Here is a 21116-nt window from a genome sequence, read left to right as displayed (position 1 = left end):
TGCAATGTGGGAGACCCAGGTTCAATCGCTGGGTCGGGAAGATCCCCTGGAGAAGGAAATGGCAACCCACTCCAGTCCTCTTGCCTGGAAAATCCCATGGACAGAGGAGCCTGGTAGGTTATGGTCCATGGGGTCGCAAAGAGTCAGACACAACTGAGCAACTTCACTTTCACTTTCACACTTTCAAACATGGCAAGCAATGCAGATTTGTTTCCTATGATATTGTTGGGCTAAGAAACTCTCATGTAAGTAAATTGGTGCATATGTTTTTGCCTGAAAATGTAATGTCAGAATACACTTCCTTATAGCATGTTTATTTGGTGTATTCAGGGGTGAAAAAAACCATTGTATCAACACAGAAAAAAGGAATGTCCTTTTTTTAAGTGGCATGGCTGGGTGCGCCCCAGCAGTCCAGTGGTTAGGACTTGGTGCTTTAGCTGCCGTGGTCCTTCATTCAATCGCTGGTTGAAAACTAAGATCCTGCAAGCTGTGGGGTGTGGCCAAAGCAAAAACAAAAAAAACTGAGCGAAACTCAAGAAGTGGCATAGCTTGTCAAGAGCCATTGTGACAAAAAGTTGTTAATTGAGGGGTATTTGAACAGGTAAGTCTATAGACTGAGCTTCACTTTGCCTTTTTTTCCCACGCAAACATATATTGTAATTTTAAGCAGTGGCACAGCACGGTCAAACCATGCTTTTGAAAATTCTTTCTGACTACTGGTATGGAAAGGATGTACCTGGAGGGACAAATCTGAAAAGAGAAAGGCAGGAGACTAATGAATGTGTTCAAGCAGGAGAAAGTGAGGTCAGTGGGGCAGAACTGAGTCCCTGGGAACACCAAATTGCATGTGAGAATTCTGAGAATGATAAAGTGGTATTTCAAACCTATGGGAATAATATAAGCTATTTGAGAAGGAATGCTGGGACAATTTCATTTGGGGGGAAGAAAAATTAAAGCTGGGTATATGCAAAAATAAAATCTAGGGACTTTCATGGCAGTCCAGGGGTTAGGACTACAAGGGACATGGGTTTGAACCTTGGTCAGGGAACTAAGACCCCACAAGCTTCATGGTACAGCCAAAAGAAAAAAGTCTAGATGAATCAAAGATGCAAGCATAAAAAAATGAAACAAATAACATACTGGAGAAAATAAGAGTGAATTAAAAAAATAATCTCTGGTGGGAAAGTGTGACACAGGAAAAATAATTTGACTACATAATAAATGTAGGTTTGGGAAAAAATATAAGGAAGTCGAACAAATACCTAAGTGACACGTTGACAATTTCTTTTGGGAAAAAAAGCTCTTGTATATTAAATAAGAAAACTTCCCTGGTGGTCCAGTGGTTAGGACGCCAAACTTCTACTGTGAGGGGGGTGAGGATTTAATCCCTGGTCAGGGAACTAAAGATCCCACATGCCATGTTGTATGGCCAAAAGAATGAAAAAGAAAACAATAAAGACCTCTTTAAGATGGGTAATGTACATGAATAGACAGAAAACAGCTTATAATAAGAGGCTTGACTTCACTCCTAATTAAAAAGTAGTTTTGGAAGCAAATGATGAGATACTCTTTTAAAACAAGGATGAAGAGGTCTGCACAGTCAGCTCAAGCAATGCTGTGGGAAGTAGGCCTTCCATTTTGTTGCTGGAGTACAAATTGGCACAGCCTCTTTGGGGAGCAATCTATCCATATCAATTCTGCCTCCCCGAGTTTTGCCCCCCCACATTTTTAGTGAAGAATTTCCAAACATAGAGAAAAGTTGAAAACCTTGTGCAGTGGACAACCACATATGACTGACTTTGCTGTAGGAAGGGGGAGGCCCCCCTTCAGGGCCCCAGGAGCCGGCTCTCGTCTAACACGTGGAAAAGAATTGTCTGAGGAGACACGTGCTGACAAAGCAAGACATTTTACTGGGAAAGGGCACCCGGGTGGAGAGCAGTAGGGTACGGGAACCCAGGAGAACTGCTCTGCCGCGTGGCTCGCAGTCTCGGATTTTATGGTGATGGGATTAGTTTCCGGGTGGTCTTTGGCCAATCATTCTAATCCAGCGTCTTTCCTGGTGGCGCACGCACCGCTCGGCCAAGATGGATGCTGGCGAGAGGGGTTGTGGGAAGTGGACGGACACGCGATGTCTCCTTTTGACCTTTCCTGGACTCTTGTGGTTGGTGGTGGCTTATTAGTTCCGTATTCCTTACCAGGATCTCCTGTCATAAAACAACTCATGCCAATGGTTACTATGGTGCCTGGCCAGGGTGGGCGGTTTCAGTCAGTGTGCTTCCCCTAACAACTTGACAATGTACAGATTTTACAATATATATACTCCGAGGTCCAGCCCCGGTGGAGTCAGGGGTTTCGAAGGGGAGCCGACTTCAGCGATCAGGAAACGACAGCTTGTTTAAATGTTAATTAAAGATATAAAGAGTGGTAAAATAAGGATAGCTCAGTGAGAAAATTTAGTGGAGAAAAGAGGCTGAATAATTCAGCCAGAAGGTGAGAGAAAGAATGACATGGGGAGACCAAGTTTCGGTGAACAAGGCCTGCACTTTATTTTCCAAAGTAGTTTTTATACCTTAAGTTATGCATAGAGGATAATGGGGGAAGGGGTGGAGTCATGCAGTAAGCCAGGCTTTCTTCCTACAAACTTATCATATGCAAAAGTTTAGGTGATTTGCATCATCTTCTGGCCGGGAGGCCTGTTAACATTTTAAGACCCTTTCTTCAGAAAACTTATTTTTCTCTAAAGGTGATTAGTCAGGTGCCACCCTCCAAAAGCATTAGATAAAGTTGCATTCCTACAGGGCAAAGGTGTGGTGGGCTATAACAAGAAAAAGAATTAACTCAAGGGTCCAAGGTTACAAACATTAAAGCTACTACTTACACCAATTATATTAATCAATACACTGCCAGGGACACAGCAGGTAAGGGATATGGAGACTTAGCAGCAAACATTGGCCCAACAAGTGAAAAACCCTTCACCGATACAATTTCTAATCAATCTTTTAACTGCTCAAAGGAAGCTGTATTTAGACAGTTTAGAACATCTCATGCCTCTCACAGTTGGGAGGCTCTGAACAATCACATGTGGCCGGAAAAACCTATTCAGGCAGGCTAGAGGACTTCCAAAGGAGTTTGTAGGGTGAAACACTATCACACCCAGGAACTTTATTAACTGGAGCTGTAAGTTAATTTTTTCAAAGAGAGGTAGTGGGGGACAGCCCCCCGTAAAGTCAGAGGTGTAGGTGAGAGCACAAAGCAGAAAGTAGGCAGACTCTGGTTTTGAGGGTAGATGCTCGAGAATTTCCAGGGGGACTCCTGAGGTTCGATCCCGCCTTTGCGTACGCCGAGCCTCCTTCCTCATGACCTTTGCCACGGGCGGAGTTCCTCACGCTGGTTCCCAGCAATATACTTTTGTGTACCACATATATGTAAAATATGTGTGAGAGCGTAAATACAACAAAATGTTGACAATTGTAATTAATGTATATAAAAACATTTATTTATATCCACCTCTATGTAAATTACCATCCATATATATATCCAGCTATCCACCCATCAAGCCGGCTTACATTTTGATGCATTTCAAAGTAAATTGCAGGCATCAGCACAGTTTATCCCTAAACATTTCAGCATACATGTTAACTAGAATTCAATATTTGCTTATGGTTCTTTTTTTTTTTTTGAGGTAAAATTTACATAGTGAGGCACACAAATTTTAAGTGCAACATTTGATGTATTTTTGACAAATTCATGTCTTTGTAATCCAAATGCCTATAGAGATGTAGGCTATTTCCAACACCCCAAAAAGCTCCTCTCTGCCCCTTCTCAGTTAATTCCCACCCCAACTCTCACTACTCCAGGCAATATTTTTTGCTATAATTTTTTAATATTTATTTTTCTCTATTCATTTCAGCTGTGCCTGGTCTTACTTGCAGCACATGGGATCTTTAGTTGTGGGAACTCTTAGTTCAGCATGTGGGATGTAGTTCCCTGACCAGGGACTGAACCTGGATTCCCGCACTGGGAACTCAGAGTCTTAGCCAATGGACCAACCAGGGAAGATTCACCCATCTTGTTGTCCATGTCAATTGTCTGTTTCTATTTACTTCTGAATAGTATTCGTTGTCTGAAAATATCCGTTTATCCATCCCCCAGCAGATGGTCGTTTGGGTTACTCCAGTTTGGGACTGTTACAAATAGGTATTTTTGAGGACGTATCTTTTCTCTTGGGTCAATTGATGGAGGTGTATGTAGACAGAATGTAAGCAGATCCTCTCCACTGGGCCCATAGTCTATTTTAACTTTGGTACCTGACACAGTGATGAGCATGTGCTTTGAGGCAGGTACAGAAAGTGAACAGTGGGAGGTGTGAGAAGGTGGGAAGTGCTCTGGGACAGAACCACAGAAGGCTTCCTGGAGGAGGGGGCCTTGGTGCCAACATAGCTTGGTTTAGTAGGAGGGTCAGGGGTTCTGGGTCAGACACACCTGCATTCCAGTCCTATTCCTATAGAAAAAGACCCTTGGTTGATGAGCCGGGGGTTGTGGGTGCGGGGGACTTCCCTGACTGTCCCTGGTTAAGACTTTACCCTTCCACTGCAAGGAGCACTAATTTGATCCCTGCTCAGGGAACTAAAATCTTGCATGCCACAAGTCATGGCCAAAGGAAAAAAAAAAAAAAAAGAAGACCTCCTGGGGCAGGGATCCTTGGTACAGACACAGCTTGGTTTAGCTGGAGGATCAAGGGTTCTGGGTTAGATGTGCCTGTGTTCCAGTCCCATTCTTATGGAAAAAAAACCAAAAAACAAAAATCCCTGGGAGTCCTGCTTTTCCCATCTTTAAAGTGGGGATAATAGCATGGCGGGAGGTGATGGAATAACGATGCCTCTCCTGTTAATTGTTCTTCTTCCCCCCTCAGGCCTGGCTCCCCTGGCCGCCTTCAATGTGGATGTGGTCCGGACCTGGGTGACTCCTGAGGGCGGCGACCCCTATGTGCTTAGCTCCCTTCTGCATCAGGACTCCAGCACCAAGAAGACCTGGTGAGCAGATAGGGGATGGGCAGTGGGGACCGAAGGGTCCTCGGAGAGCTGGAGAAGGCCCCAGACAAGGCTGTGGTACCCCACTCCACAGCTTGGGAGAACCCCTTTCAGAAGGGCATGCAGGGGAGAGGCCATGAGCCCAGGGTCAGTCCTTGCAGGCTGGCCCCTGACCTCACTCTGGCCTCTTCTGGGGTGGAGGAGGGGGAGACTAACTACCTCTCTTTTGTCTCTTACAAAAGTAACACATGCTCAATATAGAAATTTTGGGCAGTGACAAAAAAATATTTTTTTTAATGGAAATTATGAGGCAGGCGGGCGTAGTGGTTACGAGCGAGGCCGGGGCTGTGGGTCTGGCCACTGTGGTTGGGCGACAGCTTCACTCTGTATTTATAGCAAGACACTCAACCCCCAGCCTCAGTTTCTCATCTCTGCAATGGGGGTGATATTTTCCTACTTTACAGGGTTGTTGCAAAGACTGTCTGAGTTAATGCACGTTAAGGGTTTGACACAATTTATGGCTAAGTTTATTGATATTTCTCCTGGCAATCTTGATTCCAGCTTGTGTTTCTTCCAGTCCAGTGTTTCTCATGATGTACTCTGCATATAAGTTAAATAAGCACGGTGACAATATACAGCCTTGACGTACTCCTTTTCCTATTTGGAACCAGCCTGTTGTTCCATGTCCAGTTCTAACTGTTGCTTCCTGACCTGCATACAGATTTCTCAAGAGGCAGGTCAGGTGGTCTGGTATTCCCATCTCTTTCAGAATGTTCCACAGTTTACTGTGATCCATACAGTCAAAGGCTTTGGCATAGTCAATAAAGCAGAAATAGATGTTTTTCTGGACCTCTCTTGCTTTTTCCATGATCCAGCGGATGTTGGCAATTTGATCTCTGGTTCCTCTGCCTTTTCTAAAACCAGCTTGAACATCAGGAAGTTCACTGAATTGAACTGATGGCTAAGTTTAAGATCAATACACATCACTTTGTATTTTAAACATATCATCCATACCCACCCAATAGATAAGCAAAACATTTTGTCTGACAACATTCTGTTGGCCAGGATGTGGTGAAGGAGGGACTTGTGGAAATGCGAGTTGGTATCATCTCCCGGGTGAATCATTTTGTCGTATCAAGCAGGTCTGAGGATGCACATAGCCTTTGACTTGGGGATCCCACCCCTAGATACCAACCCCAGGGGTATTCTCAGATACTCGTAGAGGTATCGATTGTGATGCTGTTTTGAAATAAGCATCATTGGAAAGTGAAAGAAATAAGGTGTGAATCACCTAATGTGATACCAAAAGCTGGTAAAATGAATGAATTGAGTGCAATGGTTATGAACTGAGTCAATCTCAAAACATATTGTAAAATGGAGAAGGCAGGTTGTAGAATGATTTGTACCACGGCCCTTCACTCCACAAGCATTTATTTATTTTAACAATATTTATGTATTTGGCCGTGCCAGTCTTTAGCTGCGGCATGTGGGGTTTCTCCTTGGGGCATGTGGAATCTGATTCCCTGACTGGGGACGGAAACCAGGCCCCCTGCTTGGACCCATTGGACCACCAGAGTCCTTTCACAAGCATTCATACAGAGCACCTACTGTGTGCCAGGCCCTGAGGGTACCGTGGTGAACAAAACAGACACAAATCCTCATGCTCAAGGAAGGTAGACAAGAAGCAAGTCGATCAAATGTGGATTCTATCAGCGGGGGGTAGTGGTGGTATGTAGAGACATGTCTGGTTTTAGAAGTTTTGCAGTCAAGGGTCACGACACGCCCTCCAACGTCCCCTGTGGTCGCCAAGATGACAGTCAGGCTTCTCTCCCTCAACACCCAGCCTAGGAATTTCGTCAGCCTTCCCTGTGGCAGTGGTACCCATTGCCGTTGCTAGAGTTTTCCCTTGTGGGAACAGTGCTGATGAGAGGTGTTCTGGCAGTTTCCTTGGCCTATGACAACCAGCGCAGCTCTGCATTTTCTTTCACTGGGCATCTTTTTTAATCAAACACCGGGGAGCCCAGCTGTGGAATTGCTAGATCATGGCTTCTGCACTGGGTCAGCGTTCAGTTTTAACAAAGTTTGCAGTGCCTGACATTCTGATTGCTCCCCAGCTCACGGCTGGGTTTCAGCCTGAGTTATCTGTGACTGTCTCCTGCCCAGCCCCCCTCCCACCAGTACCCCAGCAAGGCCCTCACCACACCCACTTCAGGCCCAACAGACTTTAACCCCTCTCTCTCAGAAGCCAAGCCAAAAGGCCACAGCGGAGGAGGGGTCTTTGAAGTTCCCAGAGCAGAAGGCTCTGAGCCACCCCACCTCCCACCTCAGGGCTGGGGGAAGAGCGCTCTTGGGCTCAAGAAAACCTCCCTGAACACCTGTTGAAGCAGAGAGGGGCTCACAGGTTTGAACGTGCAGGGGAGGAGGATGTGGTGGGAGGCACTTCTGGGTTTCAAACCTTGGAGCCTGAGACCACGGGCTGCTCACAGGGCAGGAAATGCATTTCTGGCCGTCTGGGCCACAGAGGAACTAGCTGGGGTCCCTGGGCAAGGATGATGTGTCCCCTCTTTCCCTCATGTCATTTCTCTGTAAGATGTAACAGCCAGAGCTGGCAGCATCATGGACTTGGCTGCTGCAGTAGGTGGAATGGGATATAAATGTGGTGACTCAGATGGTAAAAGCGTCTGCCTGCAACGCTGGAGACCCGGGTTTGATCCCTGGGTCAGGAAGATCCCCTGGAGAAGGAAATGGCAACCCACTCCAGTATTCTTGCTTGGAAAATTCCATGGATGGAGGAGCCTGACAGTCCAAAGTGTCACAAAGAGTCGGACACTACTGAGCGACTTCACTTTCACTTCACACGGGAAGTATGGGAATAGCCTCTGAGTGAGAGCTGGGTGAAGGTTGGAGATGGGCTGCACTCAGCCCAGGTGTAATAGGGTCTCTGGGGCTATCAGCTGATGGTAAAGTCAGTTAGAATTTAGTTTGCCAGTCTCTTGGTGGATAAACCTGTAGATCAAGAGACCACCCACCATGGAGGGGCTGGTTAAAGGGGTGAGCAGCAGAAGCAGCTCAGACTGGGCCCCAGGCCACGGCACTGCATGACTATGGTATGAAGGCAACCTTGGGTTCTGCAGTGTGCAACGTGTGCAACTGTACGTGGTAGTCCCACCTGAACTCACAGTCTACGTGGGAACAAAAGTCGGGGATAAGCGTAGGTGTCCAGGAGTGGGGGCTTCCTAGAAGGCTTGGAAAGGGTCAAGGTGCTCCTTCTTTGGGGAAGGCTTTTTGACGAACTGGTATTTAGGAAGACTGTTCTGCAGGAAAAGGAGGTGAAAGGCACCACAAGCGGAAATAACAGCTTGCGCCAAGGCCTAAAGAAGGAAGGAGACCTGAGGCTATTCTAGGCTGCACCTACAGCACCAAAATGTGGTCTGGGTTAGAGCCCAGTTCTGAGCCCACCTTTGTGGGGGAGCAGAGAATAAGGTGCTGGGCCCAGGGCTGAGGCTCGGGCTGGGCAGGGTCTGGGAAAGAGGCAAGGTTGCTGAGCAGGCAACCTAATCTGGGGGCTCAGATTTAAGCCCACAGAGCTGAGCTGCATGCGGCCCTCCTCAACCTCACCCTACACTGGCCCCCTCACCTGCTGCCTGGACAGTCATTCAATCATCACTCAACAAATATTTACCAAGCCCCTGCTCTACAGAGGTGCCACATTCCAGGCGCCTTAAATAATACAACAAACAAGATAGATAAGATCCTTGGGGAACATATCATCTAGGGGGAGAGAGAGATAATAAACAATAAAAAAGTGAACAGGATGCCATCAAACAGGACAAGTTCTGGGAAGGGAATGAATGGGCTGATAAAAAGCAGAGAAACTGGGTTGTGATGTAAGGCTGGTTGGAGAAAGCATTTGTGACAGTTAAGCGAGGCCAAGGAATGAGAATGGGCCAGGTTTGGGGAAAGTAGGGGACAGCAAGGCAGAAGGCCCAAGCCAGCAAAGAGCTGGGTGCAGCCTAGGAACAGCAGCCAGCCCGTGTGGAGCTAGACCTTGAGGAGCGAAGGAGCCGGAGGGGAGTCTCAGGGTTGGGGAAGGTGCTAGATGGTGCAAGGCCCTGTTGGCTGCAGCGAGGGGTATGGGCAGACTCTCTTTCTAAGGACATGGGAGGTTGCTGATGTAGGGGAGTGATGTGGTGTAATTAACAAGACTGAATTTTAAAAAAGAAATAATAGTTACGAGGCTATTACTACACATCAGGCGAGATGATGGTGGCAGGGGAGACAGAGAGAAGAGATGTTCTGTAGATATAATTTGGAGGAAAAACCAGTAGGGTTTACTGATGCATTTGATGGAGGGGATGAGTGAAAGAATGAAGCAAGGGGGCCCCCCAGGCCTCGGACTCCAGAACGTGGTGGTCAGGGGTGACATGCATCCGTGGCGGGGAGATGGAAAGGTTCAGTTCAGGTGCAGGAGGACAAGACCATAGTTCTGTTTCGGACATTCTAAATTTGAGAGACGTGTTAGACTCTGGGCAGTAGGTTATTTATTACTCTCTAGGGCTGCTATAACAAAGTCACCACAAACGTGGGACTTTGCTGGTGCTCCAGTGGTTAAGAATCCACCTTCCAGTGCAGGGGACAAGGGTTTAATCCCTGATCAGGGAACTAAGATCCCACACACTGTGGGGCAACTAAACCTGTGTGCCACATCTACTGAGCCTGCAAGCCACGGCTAGTGAGTCCATGTTCGGCAACAAAAGATCCCACATATAGCAACCAAGACCCGACACAGCCAAATAAATATGTTAAAAACTCACAACAAACTTAAGTGGCTTAGAACAGTACACATTTGTACAGAAACCACAGTTCAGTGGTTAAGACTCTGCCTCTCCAATGCAGGGGGCACAGGTTTGACCCCTGGTCAGGGAACTAAGATCCCACGTGCCCTGTGGCCAAAAAGAAAAAAAAAAAAAGAATTTATTATCTTAAAGTTTTGAAGGTCAGAGTCCTTCACGGGTCTTACTGAACTAAAATCAAGGAGTTGGCAGGGCTTTGTTCCTTTAGGGGCTCAAGAGGAGAATCTATCTGTACCCTCACTTCTTTTAGCTTCGAGGGACTGCCTGGACCCCTTGGCTTGTGGCCCCTCCTCCATCTTTAAGGCCAGCAGCGCCTCCCTCTGATAAGGACCCCTGTGGTTACACTGATGTGCATGCTGGGTCTCCCCGTCATGTACGATTCTTTGCGATGCTTTGGACTGTAGACCACCAGTCTCCTCTGTCCATGGGATTTTTCAGGCAAAAATACTGGAGTGGACTGCCATTTTCCTCCTCTAGGGGATCTGTCCGACTCTCAGATTGAACCTGAATCTCCTGTGTCTTCTGCACTGCAGGCAAATTCTTTACCTGCTGAGCCATCGGGAAAGCCTGATTACATTGGGCCTACTCACATAATCCAGGATAAACTGTCACAAGATCCTTAACTTAATCACATCTACAAAGTGCCTTTTGCCATAAAAAGTAGCTTATTTGTGGGTTCTGGGAATTAGGACATGGACTTCTCTGGGAGTGGAAGGGTCATTATTCTATTTTCTATAGCTATGCTCATCTGGCTTTTTTTCTTCTTTTTTCCAAGGGTGAAGCTAATTTGTATTTATTCTTATTTTTATTATTTTTTGGCTGTGCCACACAGCATGTGGTGTCTTAGTTCCCTGACCAGGGATTGAACCCTCACTCCTTGCATTGAAAGTACAGAGTCTTAACCATTGGACTGTCAGGGAAATCCTTCATTTGGCTGCTGGTGGAGGAATCCTAGAATTGCAGGTATAAAGATGGGGATGTCAGCATCTGTAGGTGTACTGAAGCCAGTGATTGGAGGGGATCGATAGGGAGAGTGTGTGGTGAGGAATACAGGGACCCACCCAGCGCAGGTGACATTTAGAAGTCAGACAGCAAAGGAACAAGCCAAGGATTAGGAGAAGGAATAGTGAGGAAGGTCAGGGGAAATCCAGAAGAAAGTGCTTCAAGGGGGAGATGGGCCCTTAGGAAGACGAGGACGGGAAGGTGTCCCTTTGACTTGGCAATGTGGGGACCACCGCTGACCTTGACAGGAGTCCTATCGGGGTGGAAGTCAGCTTGGGATAAGCTGGGGAGGGCACACACCCAGTATAGATTTTATTATTATCCTGTCAACCATGAAAGATAAAGTGAGAATCTTTCATAACTTCCTAAAATGTCAGGTAACAAGAAGTGAGGAAGTGGCAACCTAACCTTGTTTCTGGCCCCCGGCCCACCATGGCTCATCATGACCTGTCTAAGCGTGTGGTTCCCTTTCATAAAGCCCTCTGTGGCTTCGCACTGCCCTTGGTGTAAAACCCTGGACTTGCTTCCCTGTTACCCTTCCCCAGTGCCCCCTACTCACATCCCTTAAGACAGAGAGACCTCCCTGTCAGGGGCAGCTCTTATCCTCCCTGGGTGGCATGGACACCGAGAATATTCAGGCCGACGCTGTCTCTGTGTCTCTCTGGGCTCTGGGTCGGGGGCAGAGTTTGCCATCGGGAATCACATCTCCTGAGGCTTCCTTAACCAGGCCGAGGTGCCCAGAACCTCCAGTTCTGACCAGCCCCTGTGAGGGGGGCACTAGAATGCTCTTCTCAGGAAGCACGGTCACTGAAGCCAGGTGGGGGCAGACCCCCCCAGCAGCCACTAGGAAGCCAGCACTGCCGGCAACAGAAACAACTGTGCTGCTGGTGGCTTCCTGGTGCCCGCCCCCCCCCCACCATCAAAGAGCAGAGAGTCTTTATTTACCACCAGTATCACCCCGTGTCTGTCAGGGTGGGCCAGCAGGCAGAGAGGGGAGGGATTTAGCCATTGCCTGCTGGAAACCATGTGAAGGTTAAAGCCCGTGCCTCCCTTGAAATACAGATCCACTGTCCTGGGCTGGGAGCCTGCCTGCCTGTCCTGGGCTGGTCTTTTCCATCGTTTTCCAGATGGGGAGCCTTTGGGTCTCTGGGCCTGGAACGGAAGGACCAAGCCTGGGCAGTGGGGAGGCGACAGGGGATCCTTGACAAGCTCAACTCTTTTGCTCAGGCTCCTGGTCACCAGCCCGAGAACCAGCCGAACAGCAAAGCCCCTGCATCAGTGCTCTCTCATCCAGGATGAGCTCCACTGCCAACCAGTAGGTAAGTCAGCCCCCACTCCAGGGAATACTCCCAGGACCTCCTTTCCAGGAATCCCACTCATCCAGGCCAATCATTCCAGCCCCGGCCCCACCTAATCCGGTCCCTCCACCATAGACTCCGCAGCAACAAGCCTTCCCCCCTGGTGCCCAATCCCATCTCTACCCAACCCTAACCCCTAACCCATCTTTCCAGATCCAATTCTAACAATGAAAATGAAATCGAAAATGTATGGAGTGTTCACCATGTCGCCTGACACTCTTTTATGTACTTCGTGTACTTTTAATTCTCAAAACCACAGCCTTTTACAGAAGAGGAAGCTACAGTTCAGAGAAGGCCTCTGGTTTCCAGTATGACTAACATCACATATCTGGGTAGTACCAAAGATGCGAATCCAACTCCACTTGATTCCAAAACCCACCTACCCCAACTCATTGCACCTCAGGGGGACCCAAGCCTTCCCGCTCCCATCTAACCGTGGCCATCTTGTCGTCCAGCATATTGCTGTTGTTCAGTCGCTAAATTGTGTCCAACTCTTTGCAGCCCCATGGACTGCAGCATGCCAGGCTTCCCTGTCCTTCACCATCCCCCAGAGCTTGCTCAAACTCACGTTCATTGAGTTGGTGAAGCCATCCAACCATCTCATCCTCTTTCGTCCCGTTCTCCTTCCGCCTTCAATCTTTCCCAGCATCAGGGTCTTTTCCAATGCATGCGGCCTGCCATATATTAAGTGCTCAATAATGCTGTTTGAATGAACAAAGGAATGGACCTCATTCAGTCATTGACCAAACACTCACCACCCACCCAGTCCGGCTGAAGGCCCATCTTTGCTGATGACCACTCGGCAGTGTTGGGTGGAGTCCTAGACTGTGAGGGAGGCCCTGTGTTGAACAGCCTCCATCTCTGCCTCAGAAGGGAACATGGTCCAGCATGGTGCCTGAGTGATCCTGTGACTCAAATATGAGAGTCTGCTGAGGTCCACAGTGGGGAGGGAGGGGGAGGAGCTACACTTCTGCCCCTGCGGTTGTGGGGCAATAGGATTCCCCAGGGACGGGACCTGGCGAGGGGAGGGTTCATCAGACTCTCGGCCAGTCCCTCAGCCTCTTGCCCTCCTCCCCCGTGCTGCACACACATGCCAGCTGCTGCTTCTCTACCTGCCTGCCCACCAGCCCAGGAGCCCCTGAGGACCAGCAGCAGGTCTCAGTGTTTCTGGATCCCTATCACCATCTGTCACAGGCCAAGCATAGAGCAGACATCATGGGGCATGTGTTGAATGAGACACTGAAGGAGCCTGGGGGAGAGGCTTGTCCTTGAAGGCTCTCCCATCCAGCTTCTGGAGGTTGGTCTGAGTGGCCAGCTGGTCCTCATGGGGCCTTGAGCAAGACGGCCCTGTGGCCTCAGCCTTGGCTCCTGGGTTGCCTCCCAGCATCCCTCCCCCCTTACCTGGGCTTCACTGTTTCAGAGCACATCCCCATCCCAAAGGGGAGGTACCAGGGCGTGACGGCTGTCCAGAACCACCACGGTGTTCTGGTGAGTGTGCGTGGCATAGGGGATGGAGGGCCTCGGGGAGCTGGTGGTGACCCCTGTGGTTGACCCCTGTGGATACTAGTCCTGGCTGGTGTGTTATTCTCAGGGCTGAGCCCAGGTATATCATTGATCAACCCCAGGGCTGATGGCGGCTCTGGCCTGGGTACACTGTGTGACGCTGATGCTGGCGCTGACTCGTCCTCCCCCTGGGGAGGGGCGAACAGGCTGTTCTGTGGCCCCTGCCTGGTTGAGGCTCTGGGTTCTGGCATGGGGGTGTGGGTGTGGCCTGGGTCAGGGGTGACTCTGGCTTGCCCCTTCTTTGTTCCCCTGTTCTACCAGGTCTGCATTCAAGTGCCAACCCGGCAGCCCCACAGCCTCAGCTCAGAGCTCACAGGCAACTGCAGCCTGCTGACCCCTGACCTCCGTCCCCGGGCCCAGGTCTACTTCTCCAACCTTGGTAAGCACTGGACCTGCGTTGGCCTTGGACAGCTCTGAGGGCTCTCCTGGGGTCTGCAAGCAGAGGCACCAGCCTGCGGTAGATGTGGAGGGACACAGGGGCCTGGAGAGGGCAGGGCAGCCTGGAGAGGGAACCAGGGAAAGCTAAGTGAGGGCTGGCCTGGAGGTGAACCAGGAAGCTGTCTGACTCTGAGCTCTTCCATGTGGACTTTTTAAAGAAAGATTTCTGGATCCCGACGCCTCTGTGGATGCTGGAGCCTGCCGCAGGGACAAAAAAGACAGCACAGAGAACACAGCCAGGAGGCGACGGGATTTGAAGGTGGAAGAGGAGGAAGAGGAGGAGGAGGCAGCTGGTGAGAAGAGGCAGATCTGGGCTGCTCCCAGAGGCTGTCAGAGCTGACCCCTATGCTGGAGACCTCTAGAGTTGAGGTGTGCCTTTTCCAAGAGGTGGGAGGGGTGGCTGGATTCTGCAGGCTTGACCAGCTCTGTCTCCCCTCATCTGTAGGCCCAGGGAGCAAGGGTGCTGGGAGAGACTCATACAACATCAGAGCCTGAGCAGGTTCTGGCTCTCTCTGCCTCTGAGACAAAGGCTTCACTCTTGGGAGTGGCATCTGAGTCCCCCCTGAACTGAGCCTTCAGGGCTTGACTGGGCGGGTGCCCTTCAGAGCAGGGAGAGCTGCCCTCACTCCAGACGCCACAGCCACTCCTAACCTGCTCCCCATCTTGGCCCAGGCACCGAGATCGCCATCGTCCTAGATGGCTCAGGAAGCATTGATCCCCCGGACTTCCAGAAAGCCAAAGACTTCATCTACGACATGATGAAGAACTTTTATACGAAGTGCTTTGAGGTGGGCTTCCCTTAGAGCTGGATTCACACAACTTGTGGGTTGTCTACCACCACTGTGAACAAACTGCTTCAAAACATCCACCAAGGATCTGTTCTCCTTCTGTGGGCCAGCCATTCAGGTTGGGCTGAGCTGGGAGGTTCTTCTGCTGTTCTTACCAGGAGTTAATTCCTGCAGATGCAGACACCTGCTTGACTGGACCGTAAATTGCCTTCACTTTTCTGGGCCATTTGTCTCCAACAGCCCAGCCCAACTCTTTCATGGCAAGCACTTTCCAATGCTCTGATTGCATCACATTTCCTGATGTCCATGGGCCAAAGCAAGTCACCACAGCCTATCCTGGAGTCAATGTGGAAGAGGGGGCTACCCAGGGACATAGATTCGGGAGAAGCCCATGATTCCCCAGGAGCCATTGCTATCACACCTTTCTCCACCCCTGCTGGCTTAGAGGTTGCCCTCTGCCTGAGCATCTCCTCCTGCCCAGAGACTAAGAGGAATGAGTGGATTCTTCCACTTCTTCCAGAGGGAGCCATCTAAGGGGTAGGGGTGGCCTTGAGCAGCTCTGCCAAACTCCTCCCTTCTTGGCCCCTGCCCTGCAGTGCAGATTTGCTGTGGTGCAATATGGAGAAGTCATCCAGACCGAGCTTGACCTTCTAGACAGCCAAGACGTTAGAGCCTCCTTGGACAGAGTGAAGAACATCAGTCAAGTGGGAAAAATCACCAAGACTGCCTCTGCCATGCAGCACGTCCTGTGAGTTATCTGTAGACCTACTGGCTGCCAGCCTGTGACCCTGCCCAGAGGCTCTGAGACATCCTGCTTGGAGAAGGTGGCTGGACAGACTATGTAGAGAACAGGGTCAGGGTTCAGGCTCTTCCTTGGCTAAAAGGGGACTGTGAGGTCTTCCAATCCAGCCTTGGCAGATGGATGACACCCCAGGACAGTCCTCCAAAAATTCTTCCAAAGACTACTCCTGTGAGCAGCAGTGGGGCACAGTGCTTACCAGAGGAGTGAGTGGGCAGGCTTCCTGGCTTCAATCCCAGCTCCAGTTTGCACTCGTGAGACTCTGGGCAAGCTGTTTAACTTCTTTGTGTTTCAACTGCCTCACATTAAAATTGAGAATCATAGGGAATTCCCTGGTGGTCCAGTGATTAGGATTCTGCACTTTCACCACTGAAGTCCAGGTTCAATCCCTGTTCAGGGAACTAAAATCCTACAAGCTGCAAGGGGTGGCCAAATAATAATAATAATTATACTTGCCTTATAGGATTTTTGAGGATAAATGGGTTAAAATATGTTCAGTGCTAGGTTTTCTCTGCTGGTTCAGTGGTTAAGACTGTGCACTTCCAATGCAGAGAGCATAGGTTCGATTCTTAGTTGGGGAACTAAGATCCCACAGGGTGCGACCAAAAAATACATATATATGTGGTTCTTACCACAGTGGCTGGCACATACGTGCTATGTAAATCTTAGCCACTGTAATTAATATCATTATTAGTCTGACATACACACAAGGAATAGGCTCCAGTGCTGTCCTCTGGTGTCACCTGTCTGTTGGGAGCAGGTGAGGGGTAAGAACACCTGCGCTGCGGTCTTACCTCCTGTACCTGTGCTGCTGTGTACCCAGAGACATCACCACCCCTCTTTGGGGCTCTGTCCTCTTAGGAGGGCTCCTTTAATCTTCTTTGATTCTAAAACAAGCCAGTGAATAAAACCTCCCCAGGGCTCAGTCAACCGTCTGGCAAAGTTCTCTCTCCCTTTCTCCCTCCCCGACTTAGAGATAACATCTTCACACCAAACCAAGGCTCCAGAGCAAAGGCATCCAAGGTCATGGTGGTGCTCACCGATGGGGAAATCTTCCAGGACCCCCTCAACCTCACGACTGTCATCAATTCCCCAAAGATGCATGGTGTTGAGCGCTTTGCCATTGGGGTAAGAGCCAGGAGCTGGGGGTACCTCGTGACTCTGTACAGCCTGAGGCAGTGAGGAGCCAGGGTTCCTTAAGGGGCATCAGAAAGCAGCTTACCCAAACCCTGCTCTAGTCACAAACACCAACTTCTCTCAGCCCCTGTGTCCCGTGCTCCCCACACCCCCAACCCGCTCAGGGTCTTCCCCCAGATGGCTCACTTCCTACTGGTGGTCACAGCTTACTCTCCCAGAAGTTATGGGGAGAGCACTGGATACCCTGGGAGCCCCCGGGAGGGAAGTTTCCTGGAGGAGCTGATGCAGAGCCGAGTCTCAGAGGACAAGAGGAGCCACTGACCTAATGCCTGGGGAAGGCTGAAAGGACTGCAGGCACAGGAAATAGCATGGGCAGGGGTGGGGGGCCCTGGTGTGTTCAGGAACATTCAGGTAGAGTGTGGGGAAGCAAGGTACAGGGAAAGAAGGAAGCAGGTGCTGGGGGGCCCTGAAGGCCAGACAGAGGGGCTCAGCTCTCTCCCTGGGCCTTGAGACCCTCACAGTGCTGGCCCACTGACCTGGGGCCTCTGTGCAGGTGGGAGAAGCATTTAATAAAAGTAAAGCATACCATGAGCTGAAGCTGATCGCTTCGGATCCGGATGAGGATCATGCCTTCAAGGTGACCAACTACATGGCTCTGGATGGGCTGCTGAACAAACTGCAGGAGAGCATCATTCGCGTGGAAGGTGAGGCTCCAGGGCCCTGGCCACCCTGTGGCGGCCCCCTCGGCATTCAGCGGGAGGCCCAAGGCCCACCCTCCAGCCCCATCCCCGTCCTCCCTCCGTGTGGCACTCTGGCAACTCCCCTCACCTCTCTGAGCCTCAGCTGTTTCATCTCTGAAAGGCGACAACTGACAGGGGAAGATGAGGGGAAGGAATAGTTGGAGAATTTGGGATCGTCGGGTACACACAGCTGTATTTAAAATGGATAACCAACAAGGACCTACTTACTGTATAGCACATGGAACTCTGCTCAAAGTTATGTGGTAGCCGGATGGGAGGAGGGTTTGGGGGAGGAGAATGGATACTTGTATATATATGGTTGAGTTCCTCCACTGTCCATCTGAAACTATCACAACGTTGTTAATCGGCCATACTCCAATATAAATGAAAGTGTTAGTCGCTCAGCCGTGTCCGACTCTTTGCCACCCCATGGACTGTAGCCTGCCAGGCTCCTCTGTCCTTGGAATTCTCCAGGCAAGAATACTGGAGTGGGTAGCCATTCCCTTCTCCAGGGGAATCTTCCTGACCCAAGGATTGAACCCAGGTCTACTGCATTGCAGGTAGATTCTTTACCATCTGAGTCACCAGGGAAGCCCCCAATATAAAATAAAAAGTTTAAAAAATCAAAATAAAAAGGTAACAATAGTCCCAGCCATCCTCGGCACTCCCAAGTTCTGTGAAGCTCTGATGAGAAGCTCTTTCTCTTGCTGGAAGAAGGGTGACTGGGGAATGGTTCCTGCTCCCGGGAGCTCACAGATGAGGAGACCGAGGCCCAGGATGAGGGAGGGAACAGCCCAGCCTACTTTGCTGGCAGCTGTTAAAGCAGGCCCCTCAGTCTCCACCCTGACGTGGTTTTTCCCTTCGCCTCTACTCATGGCGGGCTCACTGGGCTTCTTGGCTTTCAGGCACGGTTGGAGATGCCCTCCACTACCAGCTGGCACAGGTTGGGTTCAGCGCCCAGATCCTGGATAAGGTACGTGGCTGACTGAGCACCAGGAGAGCTCAGCACAGAGGAGGAGCCCCAGGGACTCCTAGGAACTCGGGGTCTCCCCTGCCCCCACCTGGCTTACAGGGTCCTCCTGTAGTGAAAGGAACCATTCTAGGACAAAAGAAAACACTTCTGTGCACTTACCCTAACCTGGACCTGTGTGGTCGAGGAGAGAGTGACCCTGTTTATAACAGGGAGTCATTCTGTCCTGTGCTCAAGGGTTAAGTGGCTCACTTAACACAAACTGGGAACCCCCAGGCCTGGGTGGGTTTGCCCACCAAGCCGGCTACTTCTCCCCACTGGATGCCCTGTTCCCCACCGATGGGGTGGGATACAGGCCATGAGGACACGATCCACGAGTCTGGTGGGAACATGGTTAGCATGTCACTCAGCACAGTGGGCCTTGGGTGCCAGGCCCAGATGTGCAGCCTTGGGGGAGACAAGCCCCATTTTGCTGAGCCATACTTGTTTAATGTGGGCTTCCCAGGTGGCTCAGTGGTAAAGAATCTGCCTCCAGTGCAGGAGACCTGGGTTCAATCCCTGAGTCGGAAAGATCCCATGGAATAGAAAGTGGAAGCCCACTTCAGTATTCTTGCTTGGGAAATCCCATGGACAGAGGAGCCAGGCGGGCTGCAGTCCATAGGATTGCAGGAAGAGTCTGATGTGACTGAATACACACGCACGTCCTTTTTACACTCAACGTCTGGGCCCTCCGGGTTGGATTTCTGTGCCAGAGGCTGCTGGTACTGGAGGGACAGCTGCCCTTGTGGAGTCCTGGGTACAAGGCCAGAACCCAGTGTTTGCCTCTCACCTTCCTCCTGCGCCTCTGGGCCGGTGGGCACTGATCTCCACCACCTCCTCCCCCAATCCCCTGCAAGGTTTGCTGTGCTGGCAGGTAGACCTGCGGTCACCTTGGCTGGCCCTGAGTCCCTCCGGCTCAGATGGCCTCCAACCCTCCTCCCCTGCAGGGGCAGGTGCTGCTCGGAACCGTAGGGGCCTTTGATTGGTCCGGGGGCGCACTGCTCTATGACACACACAGATGTAACGGCATCTTCCTGAACCAGACAGCAGTGGACACCAAGTCTGCGCAGTATGGCTACCTGGGTGAGGGCGGGGCCCGGAGGCCGCCTGGGTGAGGGGCGGGGCCCGGAGGCTGCCTGGGTGAGGGCGGGGCCCGGAGGCCGCCTGGGTGAGGGGCGGGGCCCGGAGGCCGCCTGGGTGAGGGCGGGGCCCGGAGCCTACCGGGATGGGGGCGGGGCCTGAGTAGGGACGCAGGCTGTGGTAGGATTCCTAGCTGGAGAGGGCCCTGGTTGTTCATGTGGACTGAGGGATGGACGCTGAGGCTGGTACCAAAGTGCCAGGTCCTGGGCCGCTGCCTAGGGAGGCGGGGCCTCTCCATTAGTAATAGTGGTGAGTGAGCCTTCACTCGGTCCTCAGTCTTCATATACTGCGTATGTGATGAGCGTGGGTGGTGCATGTGTGTGGAGAGCATTTTGAGTGAAGCTGTATGTGTGGTAATGTGTGTATATCACTTCTGTGTGGCGGAGCACATGGGTAAGTGGGAGCCACCACTGATGATTTTTAAGAGGATGAGATAGTGTCTCCAGTTTTGCCCCGCTGCCCAAGCTACTTGGAAGGCCTGACTGGGAAGGTGGAGGAGAAAAGAGTGGCCCGGCGGGAGGTCCTGATCACAATTCCACCACCCCACCTGGCAGGTTACTCGGTGGCCGTGCTGCACAAGGCTCATGGTCTCTCCTATGTGGCGGGGGCCCCAAGGCACAAGCAGCAGGGGGCTGTGTTTGAGCTCCAGAAGGTGGGCAGAGAGACCAACAACTTCATGCCAGTGCTGGAGGGCGAGCAGGTACCTGTTAGAAAAGGAACCCCCCCACACACACCATTATTATAGATGGGGATCCAGAGACCCCGGAGGGAAAGGAGTGGGCTCCAGGGCACACAGCAGGTGGGGGACCGCGTCTGAGCAGAACTCAGCCTTGGCCCCGGCTCTGTGTGCCTGAGTGCCAGCTGGTTTTCCCCATCGTGGGGGATCCAGCCGTTGACCCAGCCTCCAGTGTTATTCCGGTGAACACACTGACCTGGTCTGACCCAAATCTGATGGTCCAGGAAGAACATGAGCAGGACTCTAGCCTTGCCAAGGGGTCTGGTGGTGGTGGTGGCAGTGGGGGCGGGGGGTCCCTGGCACTCCCCGTGAGCTGCAATTCCCCTGGCCTGTAGTTGGGGTCCTATTTTGGCTCTGAGCTGTGCCCTGTGGACGTCGACATGGATGGCATCACAGACTTGCTGCTGGTGGCGGCCCCATTTTACCACATTCAAGGAGAGGAGGGCAGAGTCTACATGTACCGTGTGAACAAGCAGGTTAGAGATCTCCGTCTTCACAAGGTGGCTGAGGCTGTGGCCGCTCA

The 21116-nt window shown here is 51.0% G+C and overlaps 1 protein-coding gene across 1 annotated transcript in view; it reads left to right on the top strand.

The window, feature by feature from the left end:
* ITGAE (integrin subunit alpha E) overlaps positions 1-21116 on the top strand; it is a 63358-nt gene that overhangs the window by 12133 nt on the left and 30109 nt on the right. The window contains exons 2-14 of the mRNA NM_001425068.1: positions 4913-5033; positions 12113-12204; positions 13664-13731; positions 14068-14185; positions 14403-14537; positions 14917-15032; positions 15629-15780; positions 16806-16959; positions 17522-17672; positions 18614-18681; positions 19665-19800; positions 20412-20557; positions 20929-21069. Of these exons, the coding sequence (NP_001411997.1) occupies positions 4913-5033; positions 12113-12204; positions 13664-13731; positions 14068-14185; positions 14403-14537; positions 14917-15032; positions 15629-15780; positions 16806-16959; positions 17522-17672; positions 18614-18681; positions 19665-19800; positions 20412-20557; positions 20929-21069 (1598 nt within the window). The remainder of the gene's footprint in view (positions 1-4912; positions 5034-12112; positions 12205-13663; positions 13732-14067; positions 14186-14402; positions 14538-14916; positions 15033-15628; positions 15781-16805; positions 16960-17521; positions 17673-18613; positions 18682-19664; positions 19801-20411; positions 20558-20928; positions 21070-21116) is intronic.

The sequence above is a fragment of the Bos taurus genome, chromosome 19 (genome assembly GCF_002263795.3).
Source record: "Bos taurus isolate L1 Dominette 01449 registration number 42190680 breed Hereford chromosome 19, ARS-UCD2.0, whole genome shotgun sequence".
Lineage (NCBI taxonomy): Eukaryota > Metazoa > Chordata > Mammalia > Artiodactyla > Bovidae > Bos > Bos taurus.
Note: the sequence above shows the minus strand (reverse complement) of the source record. Positions and strands in the feature narration are given on the sequence as shown.